The sequence below is a fragment of the Pleurodeles waltl genome, chromosome 6 (assembly GCF_031143425.1).
Source record: "Pleurodeles waltl isolate 20211129_DDA chromosome 6, aPleWal1.hap1.20221129, whole genome shotgun sequence".
Taxonomy (NCBI): Eukaryota; Metazoa; Chordata; class Amphibia; order Caudata; family Salamandridae; genus Pleurodeles; species Pleurodeles waltl.
This window is the reverse complement of record NC_090445.1, coordinates 1,445,825,927-1,445,852,527: the sequence shown is the minus strand read 5'-3', so window position 1 is coordinate 1,445,852,527 and position 26,601 is coordinate 1,445,825,927. Positions and strand designations below refer to the sequence as shown.

Sequence of the window (26,601 nt, the reverse complement as noted above, 5' to 3'; positions counted from 1 at the left end):
GCGCTCTCCCTCCACTGCTGAGCTCTGGCAGATGTAACCACCCACTTGACGTGGAGCCTTTCTGCAAGCAGGCAATATCTCCGCTGCTTGCTAGAGCTGCTGCTGGCTCTGCTCGGGAGGAATATAGACTGCAGCTGCTAAGGAAGCAACATCAGGAAAATTAAAAGCCTTTCCCCCAGCTGTGGCTGCTGGTGCCGACAATGCTGCCTGTTTCCCCGCATTAAGGTGCTCCTGTCCACTTCCCATGCATGCAGCAGCATCCCTCAGGCAAAGCCTCTGTGTGTGGCTGCTGCGGGGTGTTGGGAGATGATGTGTGGCTGAGAAGGGAGGAGCCCTTCACATTAGGAACAATAGCGGTCCTAATGTATGGCGGGACCGGTCACCCATTGAAACAAAAATAAAAAAGTCCCTAGCCAATGTCTAAAAAATGGCCGCTGTGTAAGTAAACAGTAGTTGGCCGGTGCTCTTGTGGAGGGCTAAACAGCGGAAAAGGTATGAAATAAGCATGTCCTTAACGAATGGGGATACTGCAAAATTGGGCAAAGATGGTGCCAGCAAAAGGGAGGGCTATGGGCAGGCTGAAGCCCACGATGTAGATACAGCACATTTTGGTTCGAGACAGCGCATGTGCGCTGTCTAGAGCCGAGACCTAAAAATAGGAGCGGACAGCAGATCCAAATAATGTTTATCCATCCAAAGCAGTATGAGTTCCCTTCTCCTCTGGACCTCGGTGCATCATTGCACCACAATAGCTACCTCATGTATATCACAGGTGTCATGTGGTGGTTGGACCAATGCCTTACATATCATCATACTCTTCCCTCCTCATCATCTCACTGTTAATTATTTTCATAATTGGAGGCTAGGATATATTTTCTTCTTTGTGCTGGTAGCCTCCATGTGGAGCATCTTAAAGGCTATACTCGCCTCACTTTACAAATGTATTAAGTTAAGGGAGGCAGTCAGGGATGTGGGTATTTACTCCTGAGTTAGGTGTGGGTTCACAGTTGCTGCTAGTTTAACATCCTTAGATCACTTCGCGTGACTGTAGCTGAGCACTTTTAAGATCAACAAATAGTGTTGTAGTTCAGTGGTCTGAATAGTCTCAGGGATAACATAACCTTTCATCCATCTTAGATAAGAAAATTGAGGACCATTATCTTTAATAATTTAAAGGGAAAAGAAGCGATGGTATAACCGTGCTAGCAACTGTACATATAAGAAGTTATTTCAGTTAACATTATCCTAATCATTTTCTTCCATTTCCTCCTTCCCATTCCATTCTATGATTCCATTTTTCCCTAAACGTTCCTCTGTTTTCAGGTCCTCATATTGAATTTCCTCTTTTTTTTTTAACCACATTAGTCTCCTCTTGCTTTTCCTCTTCCAGATTTTCCTCACACTCTTTCCCACCTATCTTTTCTTTCCTTCCCTTTCCCTTTATTGTAGACTTCCTATCGCTTCTTGGCTCACATTTTATTCTTACTTCACAATTCACTTCAACTGCCCCAGTTCTTCCTCAACCTTTTCCTTACCCCATTTTGCCCTGAATTCCCTTTTTCATTTTCCTCCTCTGTACCCTTCACCTCTTCCACCTCGTTACACCCTTCTCCTCCTTGTAGGCCCCGATTATAAGTATGGGGCTGAAATCGGATGTGTGTGGTAACCACTGTTACACAACACATTGGAATTCCTAATTTCCATTTTCTTGCAAAACACCATACTGTCCACAATTTTGCCCAGGTAAAGTTCAGCAAGCAAGGCTGCCTAAATGTAATGGGGGGGGGATATTAAGTAGATATTGATGCACATTGAATTTGGTATGAAAAAGAAAAGAAAATGCCCATTTTACTGGAGAGTAGGAAGAAAGGATATATTTGACTCAATACACTCTGGAAATAGCTCACTCTTGGAATTTACCAGCTGCAGTAAATTTCACACCCAATTCTCAGGCACTTAGCATTGGACCTTTACACCCACTTTTCTTCAGCCTCCCCTTTTGTAACCCTTCCTCACCTCTGTTCAACTATTTGATGGATATGTCTCAGCTGGGAGCACAGACAACTCATACATAGGAAACTAAACATACAGTGCCTGCCTGGTCCATGGCCAAGGCTATGATTCCACTAGGCCCATGTTTCCCATTAATCAAAGCATTCTGCTCCCCCAACAGCTCTCAAAGGAGATCCAGTGTGCAGTGGTGGACCACATCCTCTCCTTGGTCAAGTCAGAAAAGAATCGCCAGTTGATGTGTGAAGGCGGGCTCCTGCACAGCCTGGTGACCTTCTGTCGGACAGCGATGAGTGACAGCCAGGACCTGCTGCATCTACCGCTGGTGAGGGTATTCGAGAAGCTCGCATACCAGGCTGTGGAGCCAGAAGTCTTGAGGTAGGTGCTGCTTCCCAAGTGTGTGCCATGTTGTCTATGTTGATAGAATCTTTCGAAAATCTAGATCATATAGAATTTATTATACAAGTATTATATACATTTGTGACAGTAACCTTAGAGAAATTTAGCAATTACCATTTCCAATAATGTCCTGCTCATGGACACTTAGACCTTTATACAGTAAAAAGCAGCCTAAACATTTTTAAGGTGAACACCAGCCTTTCAAGAGTGTAATTATTAATGGTGCAGTGGTGCACAGCAGTGCATAGCGCCGGGACCCAGAGTCCGCATAGTCGCACCGAGCCCTGTTTATTGTTGTATTTCACTATCCAAATAATAGCCGGGAACAATTTTTCTTGATTGTTAAGGGGCCTATGGTACCCTTGCTGCGCCACAGTAGACATGCCAGCAATTACATTAATTGCAGAATTTGCACATTAAGCCTGTTTTCAGATTATAATAAAAGAGGTAGACCATAAGCTAGTTTGATCATCAGCTACCAACTCACCCTAGGAATCAATAATTGATGGACATGTTGCACAGTCCACTATCTAAAACATTCTACTGGCACATTTCATGCCATATTTTCAAGCTCTGCTACCTTTTTTAAGCATGGACACGACACCAGACATATCCACAGCAACATTTTAGTTCTAAGTCCCCCCACAGGTAAACAGATTCCACTTTGGGGCCTACAGTGGTGGAGTTACTCAAATTTGCTTTGGGATCTGCTGTTTTTCTTGTATCATGAGAGTACAGCAGTGGCTGTGGACAGCATCGTCCAACTATTTCTCAACAAAACTATTACAGGCATCACAGCAGAATAATCACCAAATGTAATTAGAAAACCAAACTTTTCAGATTAGAATATTTGTAAAATAGTGTGAAATTTAAATTATGCTGGAGTATTTTGCATGAATTTGTGACTTTTGTGATACCTTGTTAGGGAAAATTAAAAAAACTATGCAATTTGGCATATTGTATAATTATGCTGCTGTTCATGACTAAATGTAACTGTCGGGTGCTGGAAAAACACAAACAACAAGAGCACAAGCGTCTGTTGCTGCAAATGTATTTTTAGCACAATTGGTAACATTTGGGGCCAGATGTAGCACGCCGTTTGCATGGCGCAAACTGCGAAAAATGCAGTTTGCGCCATGCAAACTGCCTCCCGCGATGCTCATTCCCAAATTGCGAGTCGGTACCGACTCGCAATTTGGGAATGCGACTCGCAAATAGGAAGGGGTGTTCCCTTCCTATTTGCGACTCGCATCGCAATTCAGAGTTGCTTTGTGACCGCGAATGCGGTCGCAAACCAACTTGCAGTTACCACCAGTGTGACACTGATGGTAACTCATTCGCAAAAGGGAAGGGGTCCCCATGGGACCCCTTCTCCTTTGTGAATGTCGACAAAAATATTTTTTCAGAGCAGGCAGTGGTCCAATGGACCACTGCCTACTCTGAAAAACACGAAACCAAATGGTTTCGTTTTTTTTTTTCATTTTGCAACTCGTTTTCCTTTAAGGAAAACGGGCTGCAAAATGAAAAAAAAAAAACTGCTTTATTTAAAAAGTAGTCACAGACATGGAGGTCTGCTGACTACAGCAGGCCACCATCCCTGTGAGTGCAGGGACTCGCTATGGGGTCGCAAAATGCGACCCACCTCATGAATATTGATGAGGTGGGTCTTTGCGACGCCATAGCGAGTCGCAGAAGGTGTCTGAGACACCATTCTGCATCCGATTTTGCGACTTGCAAATTGCGAGTCACTCAGACTCGCAATTTGCAAGTCGCAAAATTGGATTTTGCTACATCTGGCCCTAAATTCGTTCATGGTTAAAAAAAATAGTGACAAATGATGCATGTTGTTCTACAATAAAGCGCTCACTATGACAATTATCTGACCGAATGTCAGAGTATATCAATTGGACTTTTAAGCATTGATGACAAACTCTCTTTTCCAATTTGAATCTATTACAACAAACGATGTCCTGGTATTTCCAATACAGGACAACCCTAATGTCGAAAACATTCAGGTCTTCTTGTAGATGAAAGACAAAAGATTTAACTTTGTTTCTGTACGCCGGCCTACCATGAGAGCACTGAAAGGGAAAGGACGTTTCGCTAAAGATTTTAGTTGTGTGTGCAATTTGCATAGTTTGGCTTCGTGTAAATATTCGAAATTGTGGGAAAAATATGAAAAATCCTGTGTAATTATGCAAAATGAAACCCCATTATTTGTTAGTAAGCTACAGCTGTGTAAGGGTGCCGCACCGGTGTACTTTCCGGTGCAAGTTATGCTAAGCTTTCTGTTTCTTCCAAATGAAAGTTGGATACTTCACTGGGGATTCAGATGATCACTCGTACAATCCGCAAGATAAGTTGCATGCTCCTCCATTCCCTGAAATTCATCTCTTGAAAAATTTAATTCCTTTTCCCAGTATCAACGTCCATTCCTCGATTTCGCTGTTAAAAATGAATGGAGGTCTGTGACCCTAGATACAGACATCATATTCCAAGTGCAGGACTCTCTCTGTCTGAACAACTACATCAAAAACCAAACAAAAATCACACGCTAACAAAAATCAAGCACCTCAGGGCTTGGCCCAGTGCTCCAAACACTGGTCCTCTTAAGGATAGGCTGAAAATGCACTTCTTTGGGGTCCATCCCAAACTGCACACTCCTCAGAATCAAATCAGTCGTCAGTGTCGGCGGCCTGTGTATCACAAGAGCTTAGTCCTTTCACCAAATCGCCCCATGCCATCAAGAGCAATTCACCACTACAAGCACAGATTCCATTCAGTCTAGCCTGAATCTTTCACAAGAACCTGCCTAACATAGTGACAAATTAGTCAATTATGGACAGGAGCGAGCTAATTTATGGCAATAGCCAAACAGCGCACTCAAGAAATGATCTTGTCATCTGGAGATCCCTCTAACCAAACTTTACTGAAATACCCATTACTCATTTCATTGCTTTCCATTAATTTGGGCTTATTTAGTGTTTTGCTAAACTGTAGTGCACCTTGAACCCACATGGTACAAAGGCAGTGCAGTGTAAATGAAACATTGTCACAATATAAATAATAAATGAGAGACAGAGGGTAAACTACTGTTTTGCTTTCCCTAATGATCAAGCTCACACAAATCTCTGGGATGCACTTCTCAGTTGAAAGAAGACATTTATTATTATTTCACCACGAGGTTCCTAAAAGGAGATTAACATGTTAAAAGCACACATTTAAAAATAGTCACAGCAATGAAAGGACAATATACCAAAATGATTCTCCACTGCAATGTACACAGCAAATATATGTATTTATATTATATTATACTGTAAAGCAAATAATGAAGTAAAAATTAATCACCGTAGGGCCTGCCAAGCTCTTCATCTTTCTCATGTCAGCAAGACAATGACACCATTTGACTGTGAAAGAGAAAGAGATCTTCACCCTCACAGGAAAGATATCAGGCGTCCGACGTCAAGAACCCTGATTGAGGTCACTCACACTCTCTCCCTGTCGCACTGGGTCTTTTTATATCTTAAAAAAACACAACAAAAGGAGCTTTCTGGAAAAAAACCCCCTCATTTCGTAATTCAAACATGCTGGCTAGTTTATGTATGCTTTGAAAATAACACGTTGGGGTTTGGCCACAATCCCAAGGTGTCAAATCAAAACAAGGCCGTTCCCTGCCGTATAAGGACATCCTTATCAACCAAAGCCGTAATGAGAAAAAGCACGAAAACAAGACAGAATGCACAGTTTACAATGTAGAAAAGTATGGTCAGCTTTAACATGGCAGTGTCTAATGCTACGATAAAGTTAATAGGCCGCTAAACTGAATACAAAAGGTAGTCTGCAACTGGTGAACACTAGACAGCTAATCCAGGTGCAAAGTGGTGCAACACAGTCAGTGGTCAAAAACACATATTTCATTACAACTACGGTCCTTAAGAAGGGGCTCGAGGTAGTGCACAATGGAGCCCCCATCACATAAAACAGATCAATTATTTTCTTTATCTAATTGTACATCTTCACCATCCTTTAAAATGGCCAGCCTAACAGGCAATAATGCAGACTAATATGGCACAAGTTATTGGTGCAATAAGGGATTTTTACATAAATGTGTGTATTCACCAATATTGAACTCAAACCAGTTACAACAGACATTGATGTAGTGGGGATTTGGAGCTACAAAAAAAAATACCACATGAAGAAAAGTTGGGTTGCCCTGATGTATGCATCTACATACTTCATGCATCAGGACGTGAGAATGTAGAATATGACAAGTAAATGTAACTGGGCATTCGTGCTATAAAGGAGAATTGCTTTTAATGGCGTGTCTCCTATTGTACTTAGTACAATAAAAGTCTGTAGTCTAGATAGGTCAGAGGATATCTCATGGTTAGCTAAATGGAAGCTATTTTAGTTAAGATGAATTGTTCTAAAACGTGAATGGATCCCAGCACACTAAGGACAGCAGATAATAATAGTATGAAAGTACAATATACATAAATATGTCTAAATGTTCGCGAACGTGATGTAATACAGAATTGTTCTCCAGGGATCTATTTCCCCATTACATTTTGATTGGGTCTGGAATCTTAGTACACCGTAAAACAATCATGTAACTTACTCGTTGAAATGACTCAGAGTTGGTAAAACTGCTGATGGGTTCAGTAAAGATGAGCTATAATCCTGTCAACATCTACTCATCTGGTGATATTTCTGCCTGCACTCTAATGCACTTTTCCTCCTTTTGCCCCCACTACAAAAAGCAAAGAGCGCAACATTCTAAGCTTTTAATTTTTTTTTTATTAGAGATGCATTTTTAGGAACTGCAGACTAGCATGTAAGTACCCATTGTCATTTGTAAAGCCATCAGTGATTGCTAGGGTGAGAGGTTTTATTTTAAAATGCCAACAGTGAAATGGAAATAAGAAAATCCAGAGGTTATAATAACGTATAGTACCTTTGGCGGATAGATACAGCTTGTTTTAGAATTTATATGTTATCTAATTCATATAGATTTGTTGTTAGTGGAAATGAAAAAAATCTCTTTAACCCCTTCGCTGCCAGGCCTTTTCCATCTCCTGTGCCAGCCTTTTTTTGGGCTATTTGGGGTAGTTCGCACTAAGGCCCCAATAACTTTTTATTCCCATAATCTACCCACACCAAATTTGTGTCCTTCCTTTGCAACACCCTAGGGATTCTAGAGGTACCCAGAGTTTTGGGTTCCCATGGAGGAGATTAAGAAATTATCCAAAATACAGCTAAAATGTCTTTAAAAAAAGAAAAGGGTAAAAGGGCTGCAGAAGAAAGCATGTTTTATCCCCCCTGAAAATGGCATCAACAAAGGGTTTGTGGTGCTAAAAGCACCATCTTCCCAGCTTTCAGGAACAGGCAGACTTGAATCAGAAAACCACATTTTACAACACACGTTTGGCACTTTATTGGGACATATTCCATTTGTACAATTTGTTTGTGCTTTCAGCCTCTTTCCAGTTACTGACAGAATTGGGTGTGAAACCAATGCTGGTTCCGAGATAGCTAAAGATTTCTGAAAAGTAGACAAAATTCTGAATTCACCAAGGGGTCATTTGTGTAGACCCTTGAAGGTTTTCCTCAAGAAAAAAACATCTAAGATAAAAAATATTGACATTGAGGGGAAAAAAAGAGCAATTTCTGTCCACATTTTCGTCTATACCTTTGTCCAGCTATGGCAGATTTTTTAAAGCAATATACCATTACTTCTGCTGGACTCTTCTGGTTGTGGGGATATATAGGGCTTGTAGGTTCATTAAGAACCCTAGGCACCCAGAGCCAATAAATGAGCTGCACCTTGCAATGGGTTTTCATGGTATATTGGGTGTACAGCAATTCATTTGGTGAAATACAAAGAGTGAAAAATAGGTATCAAGGAAACCTTTGTATTTCCAAAATGGGCACAAGATAAGGTGTTGAGAAGTAGTGATTATTTGCACATCTCTGAATTCCGAGTTCCCCATACTAACATGTGAATTACAGGGCATTTCTCAAATAGACGTCTTTTTTTACACACGGTCTTACATTTGGAAGGAAAAAATGTAGAGAAAGACAAGGGGCAATAACACTTGTTCTTCTTTTCTGTGTTCCCCCACGTCTCCTGATAAAAATGGTACCTCACTTGTGTGGGTAGGCTTAAGGCTGCGACAGGAAAAGCAACATGGACACATCTCATTTTTACATTGAAAAATGAATTTTTTTTGGGAAAGTGCCTAGCTGTGGATTTCGGTCTCAAGCTCAGCCGGCACTTAGGAAAACCTACGGAACCTGTGCATTTTTAAAAACTAGACACCTAGGGGAACCCAGGATGGGGTAATTTGGGATCCTCTCACCAGGTTCTGTTACTCAGAATCCTTTGCAAATGTCAAAATTTGGCAAAAAAAACACTTTTTCCCCTCACATTTTGGTGCTGCAAAGGTCTGGAATCTGAGAGGAGCCACAAACTTCCTTCGACCCAGCATTTCCCCAAGTCTCCCGATAAAAAGGTACCTCACTTGTGTGGGTAGGCCTAGTGCCCGCAACAGGAAATGCCCCCAAAACACAACATGGACACATCACATTTTCATAAATAAAACTGATCGGTTTTTTGCAAAGTGTCTAGCTGTGGATTTTGGCTTCTAGCCCAGCCGGCACCTGGGAAACCAAGCAAACCTATACACTTTTTGAAACTACACACCTAGTGGAATTTAGAATGGGGTGACTTGTGGGGCTCTGATCAGGTTCTGTTACCCAGAATCCTTTGCAATCCTCAAAATTTGGCAAAAAAACACCTTTTCCCTCACATTTCGGTGATAGAAAGTTCCGGTATCTGAGAGGAGCAACACATTTCCTTCCGCCGAGCATTTCCCTAAGTCTCCCAATAAAAATGGTACCTCACTTATGTGGGTTGGCCTAGTGCCTGTGACAGGAAATGCCTCAAAAGACAGCATGGAGACATCACATTTTTCTTATGTAAACTGTTTTTTTGCAAAACGCCTAGCTGTGGATTATGGCTTCTAGCTCATCAGGCACCTAGGAAAACCTAGCAAACCTGGACATTTTTTAAAACTAGACACCTACGGGAACCCAGGATGGGGTAACTTGTGGCGCTCGCACCAGGTTCTGTTACCCAGAATCCTTTGCAAACCTCAAAATTTTGCAACAAAACACGTTTTCCTCACAACATTCCCCCACATCTCCCTATAAAACCTCACTTGTGTGGGTAGTCCTAGTGCCCGCATCTGGAAATGCTCCAAAACACTATGTGGACACATCAAAATTATCATTTGCAAAACTAACTGTTTTTGACGGGAGGGGGACACCTGCGTTTTTGTACCTGGGCTCAACAGCCATCTAGGGAAACCTTTCAAACCCAGACATTTCTGAAAACTAGACACCAGAGGGAGTCCAGGGAGATGTGACTTGGGTGGATCCCTCAGTGTTTTCTTACCCAAAATCCTCAGCAAACCTCAAATTTCACTAAATAAATAAAAATTTTCCCACATTTCCGTGTGGGATCTGCACAAATTTCCTACTACCCAACCTTCCCCTCAGTCTCCTCATAAGAATGATACCTCACCTGTGTACGTGGGCCTAAGTGCCAGTGACAAGGAAGAGCCAAAAACATGTCGAAATTGAGGGGAAACCAAAGCGGGTCCAGAAGGGCAGTTTGAGAAAAAACCTTTTTAGGCTGACAAGTGGGGCACAATTGTTATCGGTATAGATGCGACAATGCTGGGTGGTAGGAATTTTGTGGATTCCTGCAGATTTTGGAAGGTTCCATCACAAAAATGTGGGGGAAATGTGTGATTTAAAGCAAAGTTGGAGGTTTGCAGGGTATTGTGGGTAAGAAAATGGTGCGGGGTGCATGTGAAGCACACCACCCTGGACTCACCTAGATGTTTAGTTTTCAGGTGTGTCTAGGTCTCGTAGATTTTTCTACATGGCAGCGTCCCAAAGTTCAAAAAGTGCAGCCCTCACCATTACAAGTGGGATGATTTTGAGAGTTTGCCAGGCTCTCATGGCCCAAATGTAAAACCAAAACCCAAAATAATGAAATGTCCTCTTGCTTGCCGTTGGGATAAGATCTTTTAGTGTGCTGGGGTGGGGGGGGAGAGCTGAAAGACTTTTATCCCCTTCAGTTGGGGCGGGGGCATAACCATGGTTGGTAGCCACCACCCCACTATTTTTTTATTTGTTTTAAAATTCCCTGACATCTAGTAGCCTTTCTGCCCCCCCCCACATCCCCCCCCATCCCAACCCCAAGAGTGGATCGGGGGTAATTGCCCCATCTTCCCCACAGGTGGGCAGAAAAACTTTGTCCACATTTGTTTGGGGTGGGGGTATGGCCTCTTTTTTTTTTATTTTTTATTCTTCCCTGGTGTCTAGTTGGCCTTGGGGGCAGATGGGCCTTACAAAAATAGGCTGATCTGCCCCCAATGGCTGACAGTAATGTGCCCCCATGGAGAGCGACCCTTGCCCAAGGAACTGCCCCCCCAAACAAAGAAAACACACAGACACACATACACACCCAATCCCTGGTGCCTAAGAGTGTTCTGTCCCCCCTTGGGGGCAGATGTGCCTAATAGATATAGGCCGAACTGCTACCAAGGCGGCAAAAATGTCCTAAAATAAATTTTCCGCCCAGGGGAGTGACCGTTGCCTAAGGGGTCGCTCCCCACCTGTAAAAAATAAAATAAAAATAAATCCTTGGTGTTTAGTGGTTTCTGCCCTTCTTGGGGGCAGATTGGCCTAATAAAAGTAGGCTGATCTGCCGCCCAGGGGGGCAGAAATGGCCTAAAATAAAATTGTCCCCAAGGGGAACGACCCTTGGCTAAGGGATCGCTCCCCTTGCATGAAATTGGGCAAATAAACCAATCCCTGATGTCTAGTGGTTCCTGCCCGCCCATTGGGGGCAGATTGGCCTAAGAAAAATAGGCCGATCTGCCTCCAAGGTAGGCAGAAATGGCCTAAAATAAAATTGCCCCCCTCCCCTGGGGAGCGACCCTTGCCTAAGGGGTTGCTTCCCATCTGTAAAAATGTTTTTTAAAAGTACCTGGTGCCTAGTGGTTTCTGCCCCCAAGAGGGGCAGATCAGCCTAATAAAATAGGCCAATCTCCCCTCAACGGGGGCAGAAATGGCCTAAAATAAATCCCCCCACCCCCCAGGGGAGTGACCCTTGCCTAAGGGGGCCGCTCCCCACATGTAAAAAAAACAACAAAAAAAACCTGTAAACAATCCCTCACGTCTAGAGGTTTCTGTCCCCCTTGGGGGCGGATGGGCCTAATTAATATAGGCCAATCTGCCCCAAGAGGGGAAGAAATTTCCTTAAAATAAACCCCCCCCCCTGGGGAGCGACCCTTGCCCAAGGGGTCGCTCCTCCTATCAGTAAATACAAAAAAAACAAACTCCCTGGTGTCTAGTGGGCATTTCTGCAGCACGATCTCTTTACGATCGTGCTGCAGAAATGCTCAGAGAGACATGAAAGGAAAGGTAAAGCCTTTCCTTTCCTTTTATGCCTCTCCAATCTCCCCCACCCCCGATCGGAAGAGAAAAACAAGCATTTCTCTTTCAATCGCACTGGAAGCTGAGCTCCCAACGCAATGGCAGCGACCTCTGATGGGGTCAGCTTGCTATTGCGCGCTGTCATGAGACGTCACTGGGGGGCATGAAGGGGGGTCAGCGGTGGAAGGGGAAGCAAGTCCCCTTCCGTCTCTGCCCTGGTGGGAGGCCCATGGGAGAGCGCTAGCGCTTCTCCTATGGGCTGGTACCAGGATGTAATGGTTACGTCCGTGGTGCCCCAGCGTTGTGTCACTGGACGGAACCATTACATCGCTGATGTCGAAGGGGTTAATGTTTGTGTATTTCAAACCTGTAAATAATTGTACTTTGTATGTATGATGTAAGGTTATTTACGGAAAATGATCATGCATCTGTGTTGAACAGCGAAGTTGAGATTTTACAGAAAGAGGCAGAGTTTTCTTAAGAAGGAAGTCCAGAGAAGGACTGAGCATGGTATGAGGCGCCAGTCTAATCGGAGACCCTCATTTGCATGGGAGCAGGTCCCCATGGAAATGAAGGAACAAGTTGCCTTTGGGCCCTTGCTGTATTACAAATGTGGGGTGAGAGGCAGAGGAGCTCTCAGAGGGTGTGTTGACTGTGTGCCAGAAAGAGGTGGTGCACAGTCAGTCCATCCTTGAGGGCATCCCTTGAAAGGAAGGAAAAAGAGGTCTCGGGACCCACCAGGATCGCCCTGCAGTTGGATGCTGTTGCTCTCTGCCCCCCTTTGAAGTGCAGATGGGTACTGCCTGCACAGTGAATGACTGAGCTCCTGCTTAAACAGACAATCTGTATTTTACTAATATACTGTCACCAGGGCAAGCATAAGTTAGTTTTCTGCCCTGGGGAGGGCAGCACATTAACTGTACTAGGGTTCACTGATCAGGTCCGCCCCTAGTGCACTTAGTTAAAGGTGTGTGGCAGTACCGACTAGAGGTGTGTGCCTTACACATATTATTTCAGATTTGTGACCGAGTGGTGCATGAAACAAGTTGTAATTAGAGAATGACAGTAAAGAGTTCAAACTAGTACTTAACTTATGGGCAATCAGCGGAGTGAGAGAAGGCTGGGGAGGAAGATGGAATCAGGAGGGCTACAGGTACATGGTAATAATGTTCAAATTTTGGAGCTGAGATAGCTGGAGTGGAGGTCATATTGTTAATTTTTGTGGAGCAGTTACACACAGTTCAATTTAATATATAACAAGATCGATAGAGCTAAAGGGTAAAAAGTTCCCGATATTCTCTCCATGGAAATGCTAGGAAGAGTAAAAGAAGAAATAACAGAAGCCAGGAGAATAGCAGTAACATAGAAGAACAATGGTCAAGTACTGATCTTTGGGCAAAACCTTTTTGAAAAAGAAAATATTTGCTACCTCTTACACGATGGCAAGGGACCTCTGTGTGACTGCTGCCAAGACTAGACCATTATCAGACCTTCATCCCAACCAATGTACGTGAACCAGATTTATTCCTTTCTCTGGTTCTCTGTACAGTGGTCTCTTGCTTGGGTTAAGCTAAATAAATACTTGTACCACTGTGAACTTAATACCATCCTTCATTACAAAGAATGCATCCTCCTTATGGAACCATTGATACTTCCCAGGCAAACCCTAAAATGCACCAGTTCCCACCATTTCAAATGTCACTCATAATCTGTGTACCCCAATGCTTGAAAATGTTGCAGCCGATCTGCTCCTTGTATGTAGGTCCGATCACTGTCCACCATCTGACTAAACTCAAAAATGTTATTTATTGCATGTTCTTTATCTGTATCATCTACCTTGTAGTATAAATGGAAAGCTGCACAGCAATAAGTGGTTTACACCATAAAAACCTGAATGAGCACTTAGTTAAAAACAATATCTGGGGTTGTGTCGTTTTAGGTAAAGCGTTCAAGCACTTTGACCTATTGTGAGTATGGGGGCTTTTAACCATGCCTATGTCATGCCCATCACTTTCCCTGGTTTGTGAGCTTGCCTTTCAAAAATCACATGATGTCATTGGTAAAAGCTTTACGTTTTGTTCCGCCTTGAGGCTGTTTTTGTCATGCCTTGCAGACTGCCCCTGTTACATGGATTATTGCACGATTGCTGATATACTTCAGCATGGGTGAACTATTTATTTTGTCTCTCCCCTTTGTGCTGTATGGTGCTCACAGTCTGAACAAGCACAACACCGTGAGCTTGTTTGGCGGTATTGGAGCACTGGCCACCTTGTTCACAGTTACCTAATCAGAGTAATTTCTAGTGGCTCTCCCCTTCAAACACTTACAGTTGGTGGATGCGTTATGTAAAACAGAAATCCTCAAAGCGAAGCGGCTCTCCTGGCACAATGGGAGAGCTGATACTACAATATTCTCTGTGCTCAGGAAAGCTCGACCCATAATGCTTTGCAGAGCATTACTTGTACAAAACATTTTTGCTCATAACTCTAGGACAATGAGACCACCACCAAAATGTTCATGACAACATGATCTTTCTGTCTACATCATCACTGGGTCCCCACACTAGCTTAGTGGGGACGCCAAAATAACCCTTCCCACCATTCAGAATCTGTTTAAGCTCTCGCATGGCTGGAACTTTTGTCTTACAGCGGGGAATACCTTGTATTTTAAGGGCCTTGTTTGTAATATTGTTGCTATACGCCAGGTACATCTGAATATACGTAATGCACTATACTGTCTTGGGGCTAAATATATGGTTACACTGCATTGTATATTGTATTGTTTGTGTGGTTATGCCCACTAGGGGCTAACTATACAGATACATGACCATGTTTCTTACAAATGCTATTTTCATTGTGGTGTCCGCTAGGGTCTGTTCTAAACATTACAGCCATATCAACATATTGAAATATTCATGGCACAAAAACTTGTGCCATAATTCTTTGAAGGGCATTACTTTTACAAAACATTTGTGCTCATAACTCAGCCTGTGGTGCTCCTAGGACAATGGGACCACCTTCAAAACATTGACCACAATTTGCTCTTTCTGTCTACATAATCTCAAAAATAATAACCCTTACTACCATTCATTACCTTTGTGAGCTTCCCCATGACTGGAACCTTTGTTATACAGCTGGGAAAAGTTATGTTTTATGGGCCTTGTTTGTAATATCATTGCAGTAATCCTGCTAGCCTTGAAAATGTGTAATGCACTATGCTCTCTAGGGGCTAAATATATGGTTACTTTTCATTACTTTCTCCCATTCTTTTTTCATGTGATTATGCCTTAAAGGGCTGACTGTATTTCTTCCAAATGCTATTTTTATTGTGGTGTCTTCTAGGGGCTGTTCTGAACATTGCAGTCACATACTAAAATATTTACCGCACGAAAACTTGCTCCATAATGCTTTGCAGGGCATTACTTTTACAAAACATTTTTGCTCATAACTCAGCTTGTGGTGGTCTTGGGACAACAGGACTGACTTCAAAATGCTCTTCCTGTCTACATCATCTCTGGGTCCCCAAACTGGGTTAGTGGGGACCCCAAAATAATAACCTCTCCCACCATTGAGTGTCTCTTAAGCTTTCTCGTGGCTACAAATGTTGTTATACAGCTGGGAGAAGTTTTGTTTTAAAGGCCTTGTTTGTAATATCATTGCAGTAGGCCTGCTAGCCCTGAAAATGCCCTCTAGGGGCTAAGTACAGGGTTACACTGCATTACTTTCTCCTGTATTTTTTCACGGGGTTATGTCCTCTAAGAGCCAACAATATGGTTACATGACCATGTTTTTTAGAAATTATATTTTTGTTATGGTGCCCTCTAGGGGCTGCTCTGAGCATTACAATCTAATGCCAAAAGTTTATTTCTGCCAAAGGTTTATATGATAATTGTATATGTTTTAGTAACCTCCCCGAATTACAATTATGATCACAATTCAGGCCAACTTAAGATCCTTATTACACTATGATTGTTTGAACACTCTTGATGTGTTGGGGTGACCCTTCTGGTTTATTTCTTCTCTGTGGCTGTCTTGTGTCTTTTTGGGGGAATTGTGTTAGCCAGCCAGCAACTCTGATGGTGGGTGAAAGTGTATTTTATTAGAATTAGCCTGACAGATTTAAATTAGGATGCTAAATAGCAACGTTTTCATTTTAAATGGAAGTGCTTTAGTTATATGCAGGGCCACTGGAATTACATGGCAGGAAAGATGAAAATATGAGGCAGGGTTGACCAATTTATGTGACAAGAAAAGTCCAGTTATGAATTTACAGTGCCAATAGCTCTAACTCAAGCAAATGCGAGACCTAGTGCATGGCAAATGCTTTCCCCCCTTGTGTTGTAAACTCTTTAACCACACATGAGCGTACTGAATTGGGTATGTGTTGACTAAGGTGGTCTACTCTGTGGTCAATTGAATCATAGGTTGCTCAGTAGTCTAACAATGAGTTGCTTAGTAGTCTAACAAAGTACACATAGTCAAGGGTCTGTTCACTGCCCTGTGACAGGGATTAGCTGAATTTCACATCATGTAGTATCCTCCTTGTTGCTATGGGATCAGAAAAATCCATGTTTTTAGGAGAACTTTCTTAAACGGGAAGAACACAGAGCTGTGTAATCTTTCCCCATAATAATGTTTTTTTAAATAGGTCTCTTACCCATTCTTTCCACAATTTCGTATGTTTTTTCATCCTTTCTACATTTTCGTTTGTTTTTTGCATTAATGGCTTTAAATGAGGAAAGCGTGTATACAGTTAATTTCCTTTGCACAACTGCATGAAGTTGAACAAAATCTCGTAGTTTTAGTACTTTAATATATAAAACATTCTCCACCACAGCAGAGATGGGGCATAATTTTTCAGTGGTGAGCTAGTTAACTAATATAGAAGTGGCTTTGCACTGTGGTAGTTGGTTGAACGCTGCTGTTCTGTGCTGTACTACATTAGTGTGGCTGTGGTTGCTGTCCTGCAGCTGACAGTCCTCACATCGAACCTGCGAGTAAGTGGCACTTTGTTAAGGTGGTAGACCCCATCCCGCAGCACAGAACGTTTTAAAACGTAAGCATGACAATGGTTTCTACACCATGCCATGGGCCATGGCCGTGGTGTAGAAACCTGGGGGCCCTAGTGTACTAGACATGGATATATTTCCTGTACCACAACCGGGGACAAAGCAATATGATGGACAAGGTCACCTCTGTTTCAACATTTCTGTTATTTGCTGAAGTTGTGGACCAGTTTTATTGAAGCCAACATCATGGTTTGTCTGACCATAGTTTTTGGAGAACTCTTGGTTTTAGGAGTATATTTTAAATATAGTGAAACCTGTTTAATGCGAAGGACGTCTCAATATCCTGAAATTTTGAATCTGAAAGATGCGCGGGTAAATTGTACATAGTTGGGCAGCTGTGAGTATCCCAGACTACAGACTGACACTATGTTATGTTACGTTTTGATGTGTTATGGTACCGTGTTCTTTTAGCCCATTTCTATTTTGTGCATGGTCCAGTAGCCCCCTGGAAGCTTAAGTGCCATTTACAGTACTGGGATTCTGGTTGACCGAAATCAAGTTGGTCTGGTATCAATGTGTTTGCTGAGGGAAGGCCCCTCTTGGAATGGACATGCTGGAAAAAAACACTCTGATTGCAATATTCTCTATCATTGTTCAAGTGTCACTCTTCCAACACACACTCCACGTGGTCCTTCAGTTCACACCATGTAGTGCGATTCTGAAGAGGGCACAACAATCATCCTTATGTGTTACAATTATAAGATTCAATAAAGAAAAATTAAATTTACTGTAAATAGTAGATGCAGTTCAAGGTGACCCCCTCCCCCTCAGTTTTCCCAGCCATAAATATTAACAGTGTGAATAATCGATATTGTAACTATTGATCAGCACTCAGGGAAACACGCGAACGCCGGTCTTCATTCAGATGGCCTTTATGCTCTGCAGTGCGCGATAAACACTTGTCTTTACAAGACTCCAGTGCCTCCATCACAAGATCTATGCATGAACCAAAGTCCAGTGCTTTATTTGAGCAGGTGGTTCGGAACTCGGCTCACTGGTACTCGCTTTTGGGGACTGGCACTTATTTGTCATAATAACACTTTCACCAAGAGTACAAGAAAGAAAAGCACAAAAGGGGGAATGGAGGAGGAAGAGAAAGACAGAAAAACAGGGACAAAGAAATTTTGGATGGACAAGAGCCTGAGACAGTGAGATAAACGAACTGGGAGTGCCAGCTGGTGGGTGAAAGATGCATGAGGTGGCATCAAGTCTACGCAGCCTCTGTGTTCACCACCCCGACATTCAGTAGCACTGGCAGCGAACTTCTGCGTAAAGTGTTGGGTCCCAGCACTTAATGTTTTTACAAAGTAAGTACTGCGAAAGTCTATACACTTTCTGTGAACTTCATTACCTTGAGGGTCATTATAATGTGTGTATGGGTAAAACCCACTTGCCGAGGCTGCCCTATCCTCTGTTGCTCCCAGCACACCTTTACTCTGGCCTCACTGCCGTTCACTTCGGTGCCTTTTCGCACCCATTCACACCTATATTTTCTTTCCCTGCTCTCTTTAGGGTCAAGAGCACCTCTGATGTTGGTGGGCAAAGGGTGGTGTAATGGCTGGACAAGGGTCCAGTGGGGTTGTGAAGCCCCCTCCCCCCGTGCTCTAGCAGCTTAAGCAGGACCCCATGGGCGGGTGAACTCGGTGCCAAGGGGTTCTTCTGCCTCCTTGTTTGAAAGCCAATGCTCAGAACTGTCAGGATGTTGTCAAAGGAAGGGAGAAAATGTGGAGGAAAAGAAGGAAAAAAGGTGAGAGATACTCTGGAAGGAAGGATGAATAAATGTATAGCAGAGTGAAAGGATAAATAGAGAGAGGGGTAAAAAGATGGGTAGACGGGTGAAAGGAAAGAAAGGGGAAAGGTGAAAGGATCAATTGGAATGTGAGGAGATTGCTAAGAGAAAGTATAGCTTGGAGAAAGTAAAGATGGTTGAAAAGATGGAGGAAGGAAGAGTGGATGGAGGGGTGGAAAGATAGTTATTAAGAGGGTATATTGAGTGAAATAATGGGTATCTGGATTGATGAAAGAAACAGTCCGCTGGATTGGTGAATGAACGGAAAGGAATGGAAAAACGTGAATGGATGAATAGATGGAAGGGGAGAGTATGGATGGATAGATATTTGGAAGGAGGAATAAGTGTGAATGGTACTCTTCTTTTAAGGGTCGAGTTCTTTGGCTTTAGATGTTCGATGAGACTAGAGATATGGTTCAAAGTTGAGAGTATTTAATATTCTGGCTCGGGGGCTTTGTGGAGAGGAAATAGACTTTAAAAATGGAAATACTAGATGATGTTCGTTAAAATGATTGTTTCTTCGTGGTAAAGATTTGATGGTCCAGGCATTTGCAGGAGAGCATCGTGAGAAAGCTGTGCATTTCAAGTGGCGACTGAAAGAAGGATGAAGAGTTAATGGGGTGGGGTAGAAAGGACGAATATTGATTACGTTAACTTTTAGAATCATTTATGCTCGATCGTAGCTTAATTTTCTCGCAATAAATTAGGTAGGATTTTGAAACACTAAAATGGTGTTCAGTTTTACCTTTCAAAGCACATTTAATCTGTTCTGCAATTACAAAGTAAAGGGGCGAGGTCTAAAGTCAATGGCTTTGTAGCTCAACTTATTCTCACTCTTAAAGTAGCCGCTGAAAGGGACTTCAGGACATTGGCAAAGTGGTTAACGTGCCCAGTTCTCTAGTGCGTGATTCAAATAACATGCCCTTTTTAGGTTTGTTGTAGTGGCACTTCTCTTTCGTATTACAACGTGTTTCACATTTTTCCCACACCTCAAAACAAAGGGGGTCATTCTGACCCTGGCGGTAATTACCGCCAGGGCGGAGGTTGGCGGTAGCACCACCAACAGGCTGGCGGTGCTCCGCCGGGCATTCTGACCGCGGCGGTACAGCCGCGGCCAGAAGCGGAAAGCCGGCGGTGTACCGCCGACTTTCCGCTGCCCATGGGAATCCGCCATGGCGGCGCAGCTTGCTGCGCCGCCATGGGGATTCTGACACCCCATACCGCCATCCTGTTCCTGGCGGTTCGCCCGCCAGGAACAGGATGGCGGTATGGGGTGTCGAGGGGCCCCTGGGGGCCCCTGCAGTGCCCATGCCAATGGCATGGGCACTGCAGGGGCTCCCGTAAGAGGGCCCCACAAAGATTTTCACTGTCTGCTTTGCAGACAGTGAAAATCGCGACGGGTGCCACTGCACCCGTCGCACCCCTTCAACTCCGCCGGCTCAATTCTGAGCCGGCTTCCTTGTTGACGGGGCTTTCCCGCTGGGCCGGCCGGCGGTCTTCTGGCAGTCACTCGCCGGCCCCGCGGGAAAGCCAGAATGACCGCCGCGGTCTTTTGACGGGAACCGCTTGGCAGGCGGCGACCGCCGACCGCCGCGGTCAGAATCGCCCCCAAAGTGTCCATTTCCACTGCCTCATGCCATCATGCACAATGGAGTATGCTTCCTTTGCCTTCATCAGTGCTTATTGGTATCTTTCACCTCTCCCACTTCCACAAAGATGCACAACCTCAATCCTTACTCCAAGGAAAGGTATTGAGAATGGAATAATCTCTGGCGAAAGTATCTTATGTAACTACTTCCTATCAGGTAATGCGAGGTAACCTAACTCTGAAATCGAATACAGCGAAATGTAATTCAAGATGTTTTATGTGACCTAATACAGGACAAACTAGTAAGCAGGACCTTATTCAGTTATGTAACGCTAATAAATTGACAAAAGTGTTTTTTTCTATTGTAATCCAGTAAATTATAGTAATCACAGTTCTTTAATAAGGTAAAATAATCATAATGGTTTTCTATAATCTACTGAAAATGAAGACAAACACAGTCATTTCCTGAAATCTAATTTAAAGTAAAGCAATGACATCAATCTAATTTTGTAAACCAATAAATACATTTTAGTGTTCATGTCTAGTAGGCAATCAGAGTTATCTAATGTTATCTAATACAGTGAGAAGTAAAAATAGAGCTCCAATTATGTAATCTAATAAAATGTGAATTAACCCACATTTTCTGTAATCTAATTTAGAGTAAAGTCATCAGGCGAGTCTTTTTCTGTAATAAAACGTAAGGTATAGTAGTCAGACTTCTCTCTCACTGTACTATTATGCACACTAAACAACCAAAATAATGCTTCTTCTAAGATAGTGGCCTGATTTAAGGTTTGATGGATTGGACTCTCTCCATCAGGGCGGCAGAAGATACAACCTCCGCCATCCTGACAGACTACTGCCTGGCAAATTTGGAGATGACTGCTGGCCCAGCGGTCTTTTCTGTACACTGAAAGAAGCTCCATCACAGCAGTTCCCTCCATTATACAAAACGTTTGGGGGGCCAGCTATTGGTTATTTTCAGAAGGGTTCTCAAAACGTAAAAATTTTTGTTCTTCAGAAACAAACTCCATCAAGAGTTTGTTTCAGAAAAGCAAAAAACGAATGAGCCCCGCAACTTGAGAGTGCTCTCCCAGGGTTCACTCGTTTTTTTTCTGTCCTTTTCTGTCTCCCAGGATTTTCCGGGTGGTCATGCACAGGAAAAAACATTACACCTTCCACTCTAAATAGGTTGTGTGGGTAGTGTAGTGTCCTTCCTCCGATGGCCCGTACTATGTTATGCCTCCTGAAGACGTTTTCCTTCAACAGAGCCGATAGGGACTCAGCAGAAACCTTAAAGTCCACCTGTTCCTAAATGAGGTGTGTGGACCAGTGGAGTAACGAAACTTATGCCAAGCCCCCCTGGAAAGTACATGGAAGGGGCTCCCCTCCCCTGCTGGCACTCACCACTTTTGCAGAGGGGGCCCCTTGCACCGCGAGGCTACGGTGGCCTATGTTACACCACTGTGTAGACCGATAATTTGGCAGACATAGTAGTCCTTTACGTTTATGATAGAATACCCTGTTCGCCAAACTCTAAATCCGTACCTAAGTCTTTTTCACTCCTGACAACTTATGTTTACTTTACCATCTACTTTACACAGGAAACACTGCAAGTTTAGATCAGGCAGACGCATATTTCATAGTCATGAAACATAAACCCAGGGAAGGTGTTGTTAATGTAGCATTTACATTCAAACTAGTGGTGGAAAGCATTAATACTATAAGCAACATCAGCGTATACATGCCCTCCATGGATTTCACATATTTTTACGTAGTGATGGGTGACACTTAAATTTACCTTGAAAAAAATGGTGACGTTGCAACACTTTGCATTTAGAAACAACCAGTTCAAAGCCGCATGGTTGTATTATTTTTTCAAAATTTTGCTTGAAAATAATTGTGTTGCAAAGACATGATAATTCCACCTCTAAAGGTGTTTTTTGCTGAGTGTCTCTCTCACAAAATCAACTTTCTCAGATTTTGTTGGTCACAATTAGCACTTTCCAACTATCTTTTTGACTCAACAATAGAATTGGGAGCCCTATAGAGTTGGCCTAAGAAAAGCTTACATGCCAAAAAAGTTTTCTTTCTTTTCTGACCTCTTCGAGGTGCAGGATACAGTGAGAATGAGTTGGCTTTAATGGAGCTATGCTGCATCTTACCCTGAGCAGTGAAATGGTTCTCCAGTGATGTAATAAGGGTCCAGTCTCTTGAAGGGCTAGAGGAAATGCAATGTGCAAAATACATTGATTAGCTGAACTGTCACCATCAGTCTTTTTTTTTTTTTTTTTTGAGAGATCTAAAAACTTGTGGCCTAACTACTGACGGGAAAGTAGAAGACACCCACAACTTCAAGCTCATCGACCAGTGCCTAGCATTTAGCAAAATATCCTAACATCAAAACGTACCCTTTATTTGATTTATTTAAAAAAAGTGTTTATTTTGAATTGATTCGAGCCATATAAAAGAAATTACAAAAAATATCTCCAACGTTTCTTATCAATTAACTTGATAAAAATAGAGTACACAGCAGCCTCACTCTCTGCTAGTTTCTTATCATAGATGGGCAACAGACAAGTTGTGCGTGTCCCTGTAATATTTACTGTACACAATAGACATTTTTTCCTCAATTACGTTCAAATATTGTGAATTGAGTGGTTTGCATACCATTTTTTAGATTATTGGTACAACCAAGCTGTGACTTTGTAGAGTCATCACAGGATCTTTGAATCCAAGTTTAATAATCTATGCTTACAGAAGCTGAGGGACCATTTCTCCTTTCATTCTCCTCCGGCGGTCAGAATTGCAGAGAGCAAGGTCCTGGTAGGGCTTGGTGCACTTTCTGATACCCACCCACTGTGGTGACAGAAGTAACCACCCCACTCAGCTTTGAGCCTAGCTGCAAACTTTGGCCCTCATTACGAGTTTGGCGGGTTCCCCCGGTACCCCTATTCTGCCAGCCTTTCCATGGCGGTCCAACTGCCATGAAAAGGCTGGCGGATTGGAGAGTCTTAATTCACCAGGGTGGCGCTGCATGCAACGCCACCCTGGCAGATTACAACCGCCAAGACCGCCAGGCTGTCGACTGGCGGCAACCTGGCGGTGTCGGACCGTGCTACTCTGCCACGGTCGTAATGTGGTGGTCGGACTACCACGATCGCAGCGGTCTGACCACGACCGTGAGTCTGGCGGTCTTAAGACCACCAGACTCCTAATGAGGGCCTTAGTGTTTCCGAAGTGGTGGATTCTAGGATTCTGCTGTCTATAAGAACAAGCACAATTCAGGTAGCCAGATTTGTGCAACATAAGTTAATGTAAGAGTTTTCAGGGCTATATACATCTAGACCATGAATATAATTCAAAAACGTTAACAATGCGTTATGGAATTGGAAAGGGCTTTACTTAGCATCGTCAGATAATTCACTTTGGTTTGCATTAAAATATACCTTATCCACAGAGTGAGAATAAAATGCAGGCAGTATGAATATAATTCACTTCAGACTGTTCACCAGCCTACTTTTTACACGCGTTCAATATGTGAAAGATAACATTTACAGAAATTCTCGAGTTAGTATATTGGAAGCATTGCCAGTGGTTAATTTGCGCGTGCGGTTGCTAGTTGGGCCCACCAAAAGTAATTTATGGGGACCAGCAGTTTTTTTTCCTCGTCAGACTTTGATCCAGAGGAAGAAATACAAAAACAGTCAAATGGAAGAGAAAGAGGAAAAACATGACTAAGGAAAAAACAGCTCCAGGTTTGTCTGCCAAATATCCTGTCCCAGACCCGACGAAGGGGGCCCCTGCTGCACAGAATTGGGTCAGGGACTCGCTTATGAGCAGACCTGTCAAGCGATGTGACCTTGGGGCGCTGGGCACGCCTAGATGCCGACGAATGTGCCCTTTGGATGGAGTGGTGAGGCCTAAGACGAGGACGAGTGCGAGGAGACCCACTGCCTGGGCCTGCCTGGTGCTCCAGTCTTCAGGGCGGCTGGGTGCTGCCGCGGTGCGGGGAGCCCTTCCCTACCCGGGAGAAGGAACCGGAGCCCTCCCTGGAGGGCCAGCAGCGAGGCCTGCAACAAGGAGGTGAGGAAGGAGTGCGGGGCGAGTCGGCAGGCTCCCTCGGGTCTGCGCAAGTGGGCCCGATTCATTGGGGGGGGGACCTTCGATAGCCCCGCTGGAGCTGCTGTGGGGACAGGCCCTGCAAGGGTTGGAGCAGGACGGCCCGAACAGAGGGGGTGTTGGGGCGATGGTCTGCCCCCAGCATGGAAGACGGACGCATGGGGGGGTTGGCTCGGCCATTGGCACGCTTGAGCTGGGGCCCCGGTTTCCCCTGGTGAGGGAGCGATGACTGGGGCCCCCCTGGTCCAGTGATTGGGGGATGATGGTCAACAACTGGAGGAGTGCGCTGAGAGAGGAAACTGGTGGCGCTGGTTTGTGGGGGCCGTAGGCCTCGGGCTTCCTGGTGTCGGCTGGCCCTCCTGTGTCTGGACTGCGTCCAGAGGGTGCTGGGTGAAAGTTGGCTGAAGAGACTGTAGAGTGGCAGACTGCTGACACCCACTAGATTGCTGGCCTGCATGTTGCACCTGGGACAGACGGAGGAGTGAAGTGCCCCCAGAGGCTCACCTGGCCCTCTGTGATGAGACGTGGGGACGCCAGGGTTGCCTATACCCTAGGACTGGTGTACCCACCAGATTGGCCCCTGCTTCCTGGCTCACTTTGGGGGCTCTCTCTACTATGCCGTGAGGGATTGGCGGTTGCTGCATTGTGAGGTTGGCCCTGCTGCCCCGACTCTAGGTGTGGGTGCGATGGTTCCAGGTTTCACCTGTTAACCGACACATGCTGACCATGGGGAAACCCAGACCTAAATCGCAGGTGTTGCACATGCTGGCCCAAAACCCTGATAGCCCAAGGATGGACATAGAAGCAGGTGAGGACGTGGTGCCCTTCAATATGCAAGACACCCTGAACACAATCCTGGGGGCAATTGAGGATACCAAATTGTCTCTGAGTCCAGAGATAGGCAAGGAATCTGCCGAACTAAGGCACCTATGCAGAGACCATCAAAAGCTGTCTGACAGGGTGAAAGACACAGAGGCAGTCCTGGAGGATCTACAGCCTGCCCACCAAGCAATTAAGTCCCAAATTGCCCAACTCACCAAACGGATCCTACAGGGACCGTGACCTATTGCTGCAGAAGGCCAGTGAGACAGGCCTGTTTGAAATAGGGAGCGGTCTGGCCACTCTGTTTCCGAACTTCACGGCGGCAGTCCCGTCCAGACGAGCCACATTCATGGAGATGAAACAGGCTCTATGCGAGGAGGGAATCAGGTAGTCCTTGATGTTCCTCTCTAAGCTTAAGATTATGCTGGAGGGCAACACCCATTTCTGTCAAGAACCAGATGAAGCATGGGTGTGGGTTGAGACACATCATGCAGGTACTGACGGAACAGAGAATGCAGAACACAAGCCTTCCCAGCGCCATGGGAAGCGAAAGAGTCCACGGGACCCTACAGGCCCCCTGATCACCTGCAGGTCATTCCAGCTGGATGATGACAATGCACACTTACATATTGGTTTTTATGGTTTGGGTGGCCAGCGGTTGCTTGGCTGCTCTTGGGGAGGGGAGTTGGGGTTTGTTTGCTTTCTGTTTTAGCCCGTGGTCACTATAGGGAGCACAACACATTATTGAGGTGCCTTGTGGCGAGATAAGGGGGGCAGGGATTATGTTACCTGACGCTTTTATTGGGTGGTATCCCTACCGCACATTTCCCCTTTAAAATAATGTCTGGGAATATCCGGGGTATGGGCTGGTTGGCGAAATGCCATAAACTTCCCTCTTACATGAAATGCAGGGGGGGACATATTGCCATGCTGCAGGTATCACACCTCACCCAGGTAGACGCGGACCGCCTCCGCAGGCGTTGGCATGGGCAGCTATTTGCAACTACATTCTCTGCCTTTGCAAGGGGGGATGCCAATCTGGGTGAAAGCAGGGGTAACTTTTGAGGCCTCCACAGTAGACGTGGATAAAGATAGCCGTTCTGTATTGGAAGAGGGCCGCTCCATGGTGAACCCCTAGTACTAGGAAGTATTTGTGCCCTGTTAGAAATGGGGTCTCTAGTTAGCAGTCAGTTTGTACCCTGTCCAAGTAGGGACCCTCACTCCAGTCAGGATAAGGGAGATACCTGCTCAGATAACCCCTGCTCACCCCCTTGGTAGCTTGGCACAAGCAGT

The 26,601-nt window shown here is 44.3% G+C and overlaps 1 protein-coding gene across 2 annotated transcripts in view; it reads left to right on the top strand.

The window, feature by feature from the left end:
• Positions 1-26,601, top strand: part of WDFY4 (WDFY family member 4) — a 778,336-nt gene that overhangs the window by 241,200 nt on the left and 510,535 nt on the right. For both annotated transcript variants that reach the window (XM_069240880.1, XM_069240879.1), the window contains exon 15: positions 2,174-2,388. In XM_069240880.1, coding sequence (XP_069096981.1) covers positions 2,174-2,388 — 215 coding nt within the window. The remainder of the gene's footprint in view (positions 1-2,173; positions 2,389-26,601) is intronic.